General features: G+C 39.7%; 1 protein-coding gene across 1 annotated transcript in view; it reads left to right on the forward strand.

Annotated features, from left to right (window-relative positions):
* fgf17 (fibroblast growth factor 17) overlaps positions 1-11,790 on the forward strand; it is a 13,288-nt gene extending 1,498 nt beyond the window's left edge. Inside the window, exons 2-4 of the mRNA XM_090239401.1 lie at positions 7,774-7,951; positions 8,671-8,777; positions 11,381-11,790. Of these exons, the coding sequence (XP_090095527.1) occupies positions 7,774-7,951; positions 8,671-8,777; positions 11,381-11,671 (576 nt within the window). The 3' untranslated portion in view covers positions 11,672-11,790. The remainder of the gene's footprint in view (positions 1-7,773; positions 7,952-8,670; positions 8,778-11,380) is intronic.
* The last annotated feature ends 641 nt before the right edge of the window (positions 11,791-12,431 follow it).

A 12,431-nucleotide genomic window follows, 5' to 3' on the forward strand; every position in this document is an offset into this window, starting at 1 on the left:
GGATTGGTGTTGTGCATCATCAACTAGAGGGAAATGTATATTATCAGCAGTTGATCCCTCTCCCTCTCAAAGATGAAATATTTTCATCATAATTAAGTATTCTCCTGCTTTTAAAACAAAGGACATGGTTTACTTTGAAAACAACATTTATATTATAATGTTATATTGCTAAAGGAATCAACTACCTATGATAAATGTATACTAGTGTTCTATCCTTCCTCTGCTACAACAAGGAGAATTTCTAAAGGATCCCCTACAACATTTCTCAGGGAATTTACTCAGCAATTCAGTGTTGGCCCAGTGACATCAGTGGCATACGCCTGAAGTCTTTGCTGTCAACTGAAGATAAAATAAATCTTAAAAAGGCCTATCAGTGAGTCCTTGAAACCCCAAACCAGTCAAACAGAATGGCCTAATGTGTCCTTGGGGAGCAGGAGGTCACCTGTTCCTGGATGCATAACTAATTTCTAATAAATTGCTTTTTTTCCCTAATGCCAGTGTTTAGAGGTCACATTGTTTGCATGTTGTTTTTCTGCAGTCTCTCGTCTCCGAAGTCTCTCGTCTCCATTTTCTTACTGCCACGTGAGACGTGAGGAGTCTGGGATTTGCTCTGCTGAGCCTGAAAAAAACGGTTGAATAATACATTTGATCGTTTTTATTTTTAATGACTCATGATTTTCCTGAATTTCTCCAAAGATTCATAAATACTGCCTATGACTGTTAGAGACTGAGGGACAGCCTCAAAGTATCTCCATAAAAATGAATGCAATTTTCAAACAAGGACTTTTTTATGAAGGTATTGGAACAGCTGCTACCAATACTGTGTTGGCAATAACTTCATCAAATGTTCCTTAATATTGTCCTTTTTCTAAATGTTGGACCTTCAAAGCACTTGATCTATGTCACATTAACAACAGTGACTATCTTCAGAAAGTGATAGGGCTTCGATGTGACCTTGTGCCTAACCCTGTTACACATGTGCCTTGAGCATGTTCATTGCTCTGTGACATTTTGCTCCTTAAAAATAACACAGATGCTCTGACGTCCTCGGCAGGCCTGTCTGATTCCAGGCATTGGAATTGGACAGTGTCCGGCTATTTTCATTGCCTCTCTGTGAATCGCTCTTGTCTGAGTCACTCTATTAGTTTTGAAGCCTGACATGTTACCAGCTTCTTGATCTTGTCAGATGAAGCAGTCAAACCCTGTCTGCAAATGGTTGGTGTTAATCGTGGATCAACAACTCGGGTTTCACCTGTTGAGCATCCCATTTTAGATATATATACAGTACCAGTCAAAAGTTTGGAAACACCTACTCATTCAAGGGTTTTTCTTGTGAAGACATCAAAATGATTAAATAATACATATGGAATCATGTAGTAACCAAAAAAGTGTTAAACAAATCAAAATATATTTTAGATTTTAGATGTTTCAAAGTAGCTACCCTTTGCCTTGATTGAGCTTTGCACACTCTTGGCATTCTCTCAACCAGCTTCACCTGGAATGCTTTTCCAAAAGTCTTAAGCACTTGTTGGCTGCTTTTCCTTCACTCTGTGGTCCAACTCATCCCAAGCCATCTCTATTGGGTTGAGGTCAGTTGATTGTGGAGGCCAGTTCATCTGATGCAGCACCCCCAAGATGGCTTGGAATCCTTCTTGGTCAAATAGCCTTTGCACAGCCTGGAGGTGTGTTGGGTCACTGTCTTGTTGAAAAACAAATGATAGTCCCACTAAGCGCAAACCAGATGGGATGGTGTATCGCTGCAGAATGCTGTGGTGGCCATGCTGGTTAAGTGTGCCTTTAATTCCAAATAAATCACTGACAGTGTCACCATTAAAGCACCCCCACACCATCACACCTCCTCCTCCATGCTTCACGGTGGGAACCACACCTGGAGATCATCCGTTCCCCTACTCTGCGTCTCACAAAAAAAATCTAATTTGGACTTATCAGACCAAACGACTTCCACCAGTCTAATGTCCATTGCTCGTGTTTCTTGGCCCAAGCAAGTCTCTTCTTATTATTGGTGTCCTTTAGTAATGGTTTCTTTGCAGCAATTTGACTATGAAGGCCTGATTCACACGTCTCCTCTGAACAGTTGATGTGTCTGTTACTTGAACCCTGAAGCATTTATATGGGCTGCAATTTCTGAGGCTCGTAACTCTTATGAACGTATCCTCTGCAGCAGAGGTAACTCTGGGTCTTCCTTTCCTGTTGCGGTCCTCATGAGAGCCAGTTTCATCTTAGCGCTTGATGGTTTTTGCGACTGCACTTGAATAAACTTTCAAAGTTCTTGAAATTATCCGCATTGACTGACCTTCATGTCTTAAAGTAATGATGGACTTCTCGTTTCTCTTTGCTTATTTGAGCTGTTCTTGCCATAATATGGACTTGGTCTTTTACCAAATACGGCTATCTTCTGTATACCACCCCTATCTTGTCACAACACAACTGATTGGCTGAAACGCATTAGGAAGGAAATAAATTTCACAAATGAACTTTTAACAAGGCAAACCTGCTAATTGAAATGCATTCCAGGTGACTAACTCATGAAGCTGGTTGAGAGAATGCCAAGAGTGTGTAAAGCTGTCATCAAGGCAAAGGGTTGCTACTTTGAAGAATCCCAAATACAAAATATATTTTGATTTGTTTAATACTTTTTTGGTTACTACATGATTCCATATGTGTTATTTCATATTTCAGATATCTTCACAATTATTCTACAATGTAGAAAAAAAACAAGAAAAAAAAAAAACTTGGGTAGGTGTGTCCAAACTTTTGACTGGTACTGTATATTTTTATTATATGGGGTTTTGACTAGGCCTGTACTGTGTCTTCCAATACTAGCAAATGCACTTACTCTAATATCATGGCAGACATCATATTTTGATGTGCTGGCAATAACTGTGGACCCATTCAAATTCTGTGTGCACGTGTGTGTGCATGTGTGTGTGCGAAGGGTTGTAGGCCAAGGCTCATTACAGATAAAGGGGGTGGGGAAACTAGTTCAAATTTATTGCCTGTGTCAGCTGTGTCAAATTTGGCAAGCTCAAATGGTCAGCTTGCAAATGGTTGGGGTATACGTAGGGGTCAGAGGCCTTTCTAATATCCACAAATCTGTACATTTTGAGCACACACTACATGTATAAATAAAAACATAGGATTAATGGAATTAGATTAAAGTTAATTACGTTAGTAAAATATTGATACATTTTTACAAATGTCTCATCATTTATCTCTTATGTCTGAGTATGACAGTTCTAGAAAAAGTCCTCTCTAACAGAACATTCTATAAGAGGCAAGTATGCATGTTCTGTCATACAGGTGTTGGACAACCAAGCAATGGCGAGAGCCCTCCTATAAGTGTATGGAGCCCTCTCATCAGAGCACTGCGGAATGACCTTATAGCAGGGGTTTGGGTGGCTAGAGTGGAGGTGCTCCACTGCTGTGCAAGCATCCACAGTGGCAATCCACAGATATTCTCCAAGCTCATCTTCTGAAACAATCTTGAGTTTTTATCATTCATAAAGAGGACCACCCACTTTCTAAACCTTTGCCTCTATTTTTGCAGGGTCAGAAAAGAGTGTCCAGTTGTTCTTTATGGTGGAGATCTTTACGATGTAGTTGGAGCTGTTGGGAGACCACCAATCGTCCTTTCACTTGTTACCGGAGGTACAGTAGCTCTGAAGTATACTGGATCAATATTGTCATGTGTTGACGAAGTTGCTCAAAATAATAAGTAATTACATGTAGTGATACTGTATAGTGAGGCTTTAAAGCTGTACATAACTTTATGCAGGCAGCCTTTGGTCAGCTGGTAGCAAAACATGAATTGATTTGAGGTAGGTAAAAAAAATGGTCACTGCATGACGAGGAATAACGTTTTCACATCTGATTTGTCCGATTTTGGGAGACAAGTTATGCTCTAAGGTGGTCTCTGTTTAAATATGGGTGTGTCTATACATTTATAATCACATATGATCAGTTTCACATTGAAGCATGACACTTGAGTCAGATCTATCTGCCCACCTGTCATGGGTTTCTGTCGTTCCACCCAAGTCTTTTTAAAAAGTCATCCCCCCCCCCCCTCTCTCTCTCCTGAGGTTCAAAGAATTCTGTACCTTTTCTGTGGGTGGCTGTAGGTGCCTGCTTTTCAGTGAAAGTCTGGTTATTTCCATCACAGCTTTAGCGCCAGTAAAGCCAGTGGAGACATGAATAAATAAGATCAGGTTGCAAGGCTTCAGATCTCACCGTCACTTTGTAAACTGAAGTGGGGGTGTGTGTTGGGGGGAGGGGGGGGGGGGTGGACGAGCAGCATTTCATGAAACCACTTCTCTTTTTTTCGTTATACATCCCACTCCCCAAAAATATTGCTGACACCAGAGCAAGGCAGCCTGATGGAGATGAATTCCACAGTGATGAGGCTAGCTACTGCAAAAGCTCTCTCTCCCTTCAGCCACTCCCCAAATTTCTGCTACTTAGCTCCTAAAATTGGAGTCTAGTCACAAGAGCTAAACATCCCACGCTGCCATGTTTCTACGTATAGCAGTATGTAATAACCCTTTTGAACCACAGTCATATTCATCACCCACTCACTATACTAGCATATAAATAGAAAATACTAGAGACATGAAACATTAAGGATGGCATTGTCTCCAAAACTACTTGTGATGAGCAACCAAAAATGTGCATTTTATGCGTGAAAGGTCAATGAGTGTGGTGGACTAGTGGTGGTGGTGGGCTTTAATTGTCCCCGGCACAAGGTGCACCTGTGTAATGATCATACTGTTTAATTAGCTTCTTGATATGCCACACCTGTCAGATTCTTTAAAAAGTGTATATTTGAATTTTACAAGAAGACTAAGCTGAAGACAGGATCAAATATCAACAGATGCCTGACAAACATTCTTTGAAGAAGCAAATAGATTTTCCAGGTGATGTGGTGTCTATTACTGCTGCATAAGAAATTGTGGTTTATTTTTGTATTGCTGCATATGCATCTATATGTATACATACAAATGTGTTTGGAGAATGTTTCCTTACTCTCAAATCATGAATGTTACCTTGGTTGTCTGAAACTTAGTTTTTTTTTTTTTTTTACACAAAAAACATTGTTTGTTGTTGGATTATGTCAGAGACTACAGTTTGACTAATGCAACTTGATGGATGGACTGACTGACCACTTTTAAGAAGTGACATTAACAAGTGGAATCAACTGCTATGAAGTCTGTCAGTGTCTACCATTGCCTGTCACACATTCAGCAGGATGAGTTGTCAGAGATGCTTAACTGCTGTTGCTACAACTTGTCAGAGATGCTTAACTTCTGGCTGAACAGAGGGCCAGTGATGTGAGCGGTGGACGATGTAAACACTGGGACTTGCTAAATTCTTGCACAGAGCCCACATTACACAATGTTCTGTTTGAACGTACCCTTTAATGGTAGAAAATGTTATTTCAACTATAACAGTGCGAGGTTTTCCAATTGTGAAACTGTCTCTTGCAATCTGTGCTGCTAGGTATAAGAATATTTGTAGTTAATGTGCTGTATTGGATATCAGTGTAACTAAAGAAATAAATCAATTCTAATATAATTTTATATAACATTAATTACAACTCATGTATTGCACTGAAACAATAAATTGTGAAAATATCAAAGTCTCTCAGAGACATCACCATAACCTCGATGACGACTTTGACACTGGTGAAGGCCTAGACAAAAATAAACCTTAATTCAATGAATGCCAGTTTAACCAGCGAAAAATAAGAATCCTGTTAACATCAGTTGGTCATCAATTAGTGACGTTGATTAGGCTACTACACATTGGCTTATCTCACCAGACTACCGTTGGTTGCATCATGACGACACAGCCTATTGTTAAAATGATTTGTTTGACACATTAGCTGAACGTGTGAGCAGTAAACTGCTCAACGAGAAAGAACGTAAAAGCGATGGAGTATTTGGCACATCATTGCCACACCTCTTCAAGTGACATTAAGCTACTCACTTATGAATACAGCGATTAATTATGATCTAAATGCATTATAACATAGTTGATAAAAACGCATTTTATATCCGTCACGAGAGAGAGATGGAAAAACAAGATGTAGGGTTAAATTAAAACTTTTCTTGTAACCCGATCAGTCTTTTTATATCTTGTGTATTTTCATAAAATTAAACAAACATACGAAGTTCATGCTGATATGCATACTGCATGTTGGTTCATTTGTCGTTAATTGCGTAGGCTTATAATATGCGTAATATTGTGCGTAAAACATACCCAAAGTGCATCCATTACCATCTGCACCAGGGAGCTACAAAACCTTTTGCCCCAATATTTTCGACTTTGCAGTCAACTCTGCCCTGCCCACCCACAATACAAAACCTACAACTCTCAACTCGTGGGAGGGACCTGCCTTTCAACATTTAACCACTGCCCAGCAAGAGGCCAAGACGCGCTGAGTAAGAGGGCTTTTTAAACGTGTAATTACTTGGGGCTACATTGCGATACAGTGCCTATAGGTGACACTTTTCTTCCCTTGAAATAAACATCCAAATGGCAATAGCTAATAGTTTTTCATGTGGATTTTGGAAGTTTGACTCTAAAATGTATGATGGATCTCGGTGACTCTCTTGGTTGCAGACTTTTTGGATACTCTCAGGAAGACTTTCACACTTCAACACACATGCAGTAACTGGAGTATATGATGAATGGAATAAAACTCATAAACTAACAAGAGACACGGAGTGGACAGGTCAAGCGGATGCGAGGGAACTCTTGGATTATTTTGGATCCGTTGGGAATATTAGGCTACTTGCTCTCTGTGAAGAAAAACATTTGCGATTGGATGAAAGAATGTATGGAATAAATCTGCGCTGTATTTACATGTAAGAAGACTACCGTTTGAAATATTCTTATCAAAACAGATTGCAATGTTGGTGATAATGTTTTATTTATTGTGATTTTATTTTGCAGATCTTTTCATTTCTTCGTGTTGTGGTGCCATGCTCAGGTAAACCCTCTTCCATAGTTCCTCACAGATTGCACATTGATTCCTCGCAGATTGCATAGACAGTTTGGGGCGCAGGTAGTCTAGTGGTTAGACCATTGGCCCAATAACCAAAAGGTTGCTAGCTCGAGTCCCCGAGCTGTCAAGATACCAATCTGTCGTTCTGCCCCTGAACAAGGCAGGTAACCCACTGTTCCTAGGCCGTCATTGTAAATAAGAATTTGTTCTTAAACAAAAAAAAACTGGGCACAGACGTCAGTAGTTCAACGTCTAATTTTGATTAACATTTGGTTTAGGTGACGTGAAATCAACCAAAATATCACCATGTTACTTAGATTAAAAATAGGGTGAAAAAAATACGAAATGCCCTTATGTTGAATACTTGTTGCAAATCCAATTCGTTTTCCACGTTGATTCAACGTCATCACATTTTTGTGGGTGGGAGTAACGGGTAAACAACATTGATTCATCCAGTTTTGGGCTGATGATAAAGATCCTTTAAAGTGCTTGCTTGTTATTTTCAAGTGGGCCTCTTGCTTCTGAATGCACTTAATATGGCTAACGTCACACAATATTTTGTGATACCACATTATTTTATATGATGGGCTTTTGTTTTACCAAATCATTTACACATTCTGATGTTTTATTGTTTGGATTGAGTTATTCAGTGAGGCTCTCCTCGGGCGGTGGTTGGTTTATTTTAGAAAAAAATAGAGGTTAGAAGAAAATTCTATATGTGATTTTATTTTTCCCTTTTGCATAAAAAGGGGGAGAATCACCCGTCTCCTAATTTTAACCAGTATGTGATGGAGCAGGGCGCAATGACGGACCAGCTTAGCCGGCGACAGGTCAGGGTTTATCAACTATACAGCCGGACCAGCGGGAAGCACGTCCAGATACAGGGCAAGAGGGTCGCCGCTACTGCCGAGGACGGCAACAATTACGGTAAGTTGTTCCCATGACACAATGGTGGCTGCATTTGGGCAGAGTATCTGTTTTCAACCAGTCAGACCCATGCATACAAGGCTAAAGGCTTGTTAATAGTTTTTTAATGAGGACTGCATTTGTAATGAGCTGTCTGTCTATGAAGAGGTGTGCAGGGCTAGCCTGGGCTACTTGCCCACCTATTGCTGGCCCGAACCTCTGTGGGGCTGTATGTTCATGCCTACTGTATCTAAACCCTTGTCTGGCGAATCAGGCCAAGTCTTTTGTCCTGGTCCAATACACATGCTAGTTGTTAACCCTAATTAACCAGGGGGTGAATCAATTGACCCATAGGACAACTGCAATTGGGATTTGTTGAATTCCACTTCCATTACTTTTGTCTTCAAACATGATTAATGATAACACTTAATTAATCCTCGCAATGTCTCAAACCTGAAACACATAATATCTCACATAGGCTGTTGTGATGGTCTCTCTCCAGTGAATGTCAATTTATTTTAGGATCTCCTTTTGCATATATATATTTTTTGTTGTTGTAGGCCAATAGATGGCAGACAGTTTATTTTTGCCTTTATACAGGTTTGTATTATTCCACTTCCATATATTTTTTGAATATGATATAGAGAGTGTCCAAAATACACTTGTTATGTAGTGAATTTACATATGCCTAGTGGATTTATCACATCATTTTCATGTGGATATTTGTGTGGATGTTGTAGCACGTCTCTTTGTAGAGACTGACACCTTTGGCAGTCGGGTTCGGATCAAAGGTGCAGAGAGTGGACGCTACCTCTGTATGAACCGGAAGGGGAAACTGGTTGGAAAGGTATGATATCAAATCCACATCACTTTCAAAGTTGTAAGAATTCCAGCGTGCTTGTTTCCTAGTTTGTCATTATGTATAATGAACAAAAATATAAACGCAACAGGCAACAATTTCAACAAGTTTACAGATTTACAGTTTATTTTAGGAAATCAGTCAATTGAAATAAACTCATTAGATCCAAATCTATGGATATCACAATTGGGCAGGGGCGCAGCCATGGGTGGGTTTGGAAAGGCATAGGCCCACCCACTGGGGAGCCAGGCCCAGCCAATCAGAATGAGTTTCCCCCACAAAAGGGCTTATTACGGACAGAAATACTCCTCAGTTTCATCAGCTGTCCGGGTGGCTGGTCTCAGACGATCCCGCAGGTGAATAAAGCCGGATGTGGAGGCCCTGGGCTGGCGTGGTTACACGTGGTTTGCAGTTGTGAGGCTGGTTGGACGTACTGCCAAATTCTCTAAACCAACGTTGGAGGCAGCTTATGGTCAAGAAATTAATCTAAAATTCTCTGGCAACAGCTCTGGTGGACATTCCTTCAGTCAGCATGCCAATTGCACACTCCCTCAAAACTTGAGACATCTGTGGCATAATATTGTGTGACAAAACTGCACATTTTAGAGTGGCCTTTTATTGTTCCCCAGCACAAGGTGCACTTGAATAATGATCATGCTGTTTAATCAGCTTCTTGATATGCCATGCTTGTCAGTTGGATGGATTATCTTGGCAAAGGAGAAATGCTCACTAACAGGGATATAAACAAATGTGATCAGAAATACAGTCTAGACATTGTTAATGTTGTAAATGACTATTGTAGCTGGAAACGGCTGATTTGTAATGGAATATGTGAACAGAGGCCAATTATCAGTAATAAATGGCACGTTGTGTTAGCTAATCCAAGTTTATAATTTTAAAAGGCTAATTGATCATTAGAAAATCATTTTTGCAATTATGTTAGCACAGCTGAAAATGGTTGTCCTGATTAAAGAAGCAATAAAACTGGCCTTCTTTAGACTAGTTGAGTATCTGGAGCATCAGCATTTGTGGGTTTGATTACAGGCTCAAAATGACCAGAAATAAATAACTTTCTTCTGAAACTCATCAGTCTATTCTTGTTCTGAGAAATGAAGGCTATTCCATGCGAGAAATTGCCAAGAAGCTGAAGATCTCGTACAATGCTGTGTACTACTCCCTTCACAGAACAGCGCAAACTGGCCCTAACCAGAATAGAAAGAGGAGTGGGAGGCCCTGGTGCAAAACTGAGCAAGAGAACAAGTACATTAGAGTGTCTAGTTTGAGAAACAGATGCTTCACAAGTCCTCAACTGGTAGCCTCATTAAATAGTATCCGCAAAACACCAGTCTCAACGTCAACAGTGAAGAGTCGACTCCTGGATGCTGGCCTTCTAGGCAGAGTTGCAAAGAAAAAGCCATATCTCAGACTGGCCAATAAATAAAACATATTTAGATGGGCAAAAGAACACAGACACTGGACAGAGGAACTCTGCCTAGAAGGACAGCATCCCGGAGTGTTCTGCCCCACCTGTACTGTGAAGGGAGTAGTACACAGCGTTGTATGAAATCTACCATTTCTTGGCAATTTCTCGCATGGAATAACCTTCATTTTTCAGAACAAGAACAGACTGACGAGTTGTCACATGCGCCAAATACAACAGGTGTAGTAGACTACCGTGAAATGCTTGCTTTTGAGCTCTTTCCCACAATGTAGAGTTAAAAAGTAAGAAAAATATGAGATATACGTGACTTATATTGTGTTATAATGGTACTTATTTGTAATGTCATTCATTAGCCTGGATAGGGTCGGTGACAGAGAGACAACCCAACTTGTATTTCATGTAGCATTACAGTTTCAAGGTATGGGAGAAACTCTCCTCACTCCATTTGGTGGTTGGTCAGGAGTCAACCCTCCACTTCTTGAATGGAAAAATAAAATATGTATTCAGTGTTGTCTGCTTGCCATGAGAAATAAAGGGTTTCATCTCGCATCATCATTTTCATCTGTCATCATCATTTTAAAAGATCTGGTTTAATCTAGTGAATAAATAAATGTAGATAAAGGGTGTAGCTTTCTAGCGGTTCCTCTCTTTTGAAAACCTTAGGTTAGAGAGGGATAGTTTGCTAATACTTCTCACAACTCCTACAATATAGTTATCGTTGTGTGGTTTGGATATGCTGCTAATAATTCGTACCTAATTTTAAATATATTCTTCACTATTCCTAGTTTACTCTTAGTTATTGGCTGTACTGATACAGTATGTGGTATCTTCATTGTAGTTTTCACAAAACTGTCTTAAAATGTAGATACAATGGGTTTGACCTTGTCGTGTAGGCTACTATTTGGCTTGTCTTGTACCCATTGTTTGTAATTGTTATTAGTCTGTTCTGTGTTTCATTACAATATTGAAGTATTCAATTTTGTTTGGAGCGTGGACATTAATAGATAGCAGTGTAGTTCAGAGGGAAATACTGTAAGTAGCCAAATCAGATGTTGTTTTTAATATGCCTTCTAGTAGTGGTGCTAAACTGTGTATGTGCCTATAAACTTGGATTTGACTTAGTCTTTCCTCTCTCTCATCCTTTCAACAGCCTGATGGCAGAAGCAGGGATTGTATCTTCACAGAGATTGTTCTGGAGAACAATTACACTGCCTTCCAGAATGCCAAGTATGAGGGTTGGTATGTGGCTTTCACCAGGAAAGGGAGGCCCATCAAAGCCTCCAAGACGAGGGAGAACCAGAGAGAGGTTCATTTCATCAAGAGGCTACACAAGGGCCCACTACCTTTCCCCAACATGGACAGAATCAAACAATTTGAGTTTATCAGTTTTCCACCCACCCGTCGAGCGAAACGGAACAGGAAATCACAGACTGCTGCCTAGTACAGGACAAATCGGACTATTATTGAGGAAAAATGTTAATTTTATTTTTGTATGTTTTTAATATGTGAAGATACTTAAAATGCGAAAAAGTCTAAAGTAATTTTGTTGTAAAATGATCCCATGTAAATCATGTAAGAGAGTAAATGAGATTTATGTATATATTTAATATGACAGTGTGTATGTATGTGTTTTCTTTTGCTTTTTGATTGGTCCCGTGACAGAATGGGTATTGGATAGGTACATTAATAAACATGTTCAGCTTGGTTATCACAAAACTTAAGTGTGACAAATGCAACATTTGACCTTTAGATCATCTCTCTCATTTGATATGACTGCTTTCTTCGTACTAGTGCTGAAATTGATTTCTAAGTTAAGAAAAGCTCTTCGGAAATGTACAGGAAGTAGTAATGTTCTTGTGTCACAGATCAGTGTGTACAATCAGTGCATAAAGAAAATGTATCCAGTATAAAAATCTGTAGCCAAGTGGCATACCATTCTAACGAACTGCTATGCCAAAACATGATTTATTGCTCAGGTATGATTCTTTAAATCATGGGTGTCAAACTCATTCCATGGAGTGCCGAGTGTCTGCGGGTTTTTGTTTTTTCCTTTTAATTAAGACCTAGAAAACCAGGTGAGGAGAGTTCCTTACTAATTAGTGACCTTAATTCATCAATCAAGTACAAGGGTGAAGCGAAAATCTGCAGACACTCTGCCCTCTGTGGAATGAGTTTGACACGTGCTTTAAATCATCTACCTA

This window comes from Oncorhynchus mykiss, chromosome 6 (genome assembly GCF_057628025.1).
Source record: "Oncorhynchus mykiss isolate SJ-2025 chromosome 6, ASM5762802v1, whole genome shotgun sequence".
NCBI lineage: Eukaryota > Metazoa > Chordata > Actinopteri > Salmoniformes > Salmonidae > Oncorhynchus > Oncorhynchus mykiss.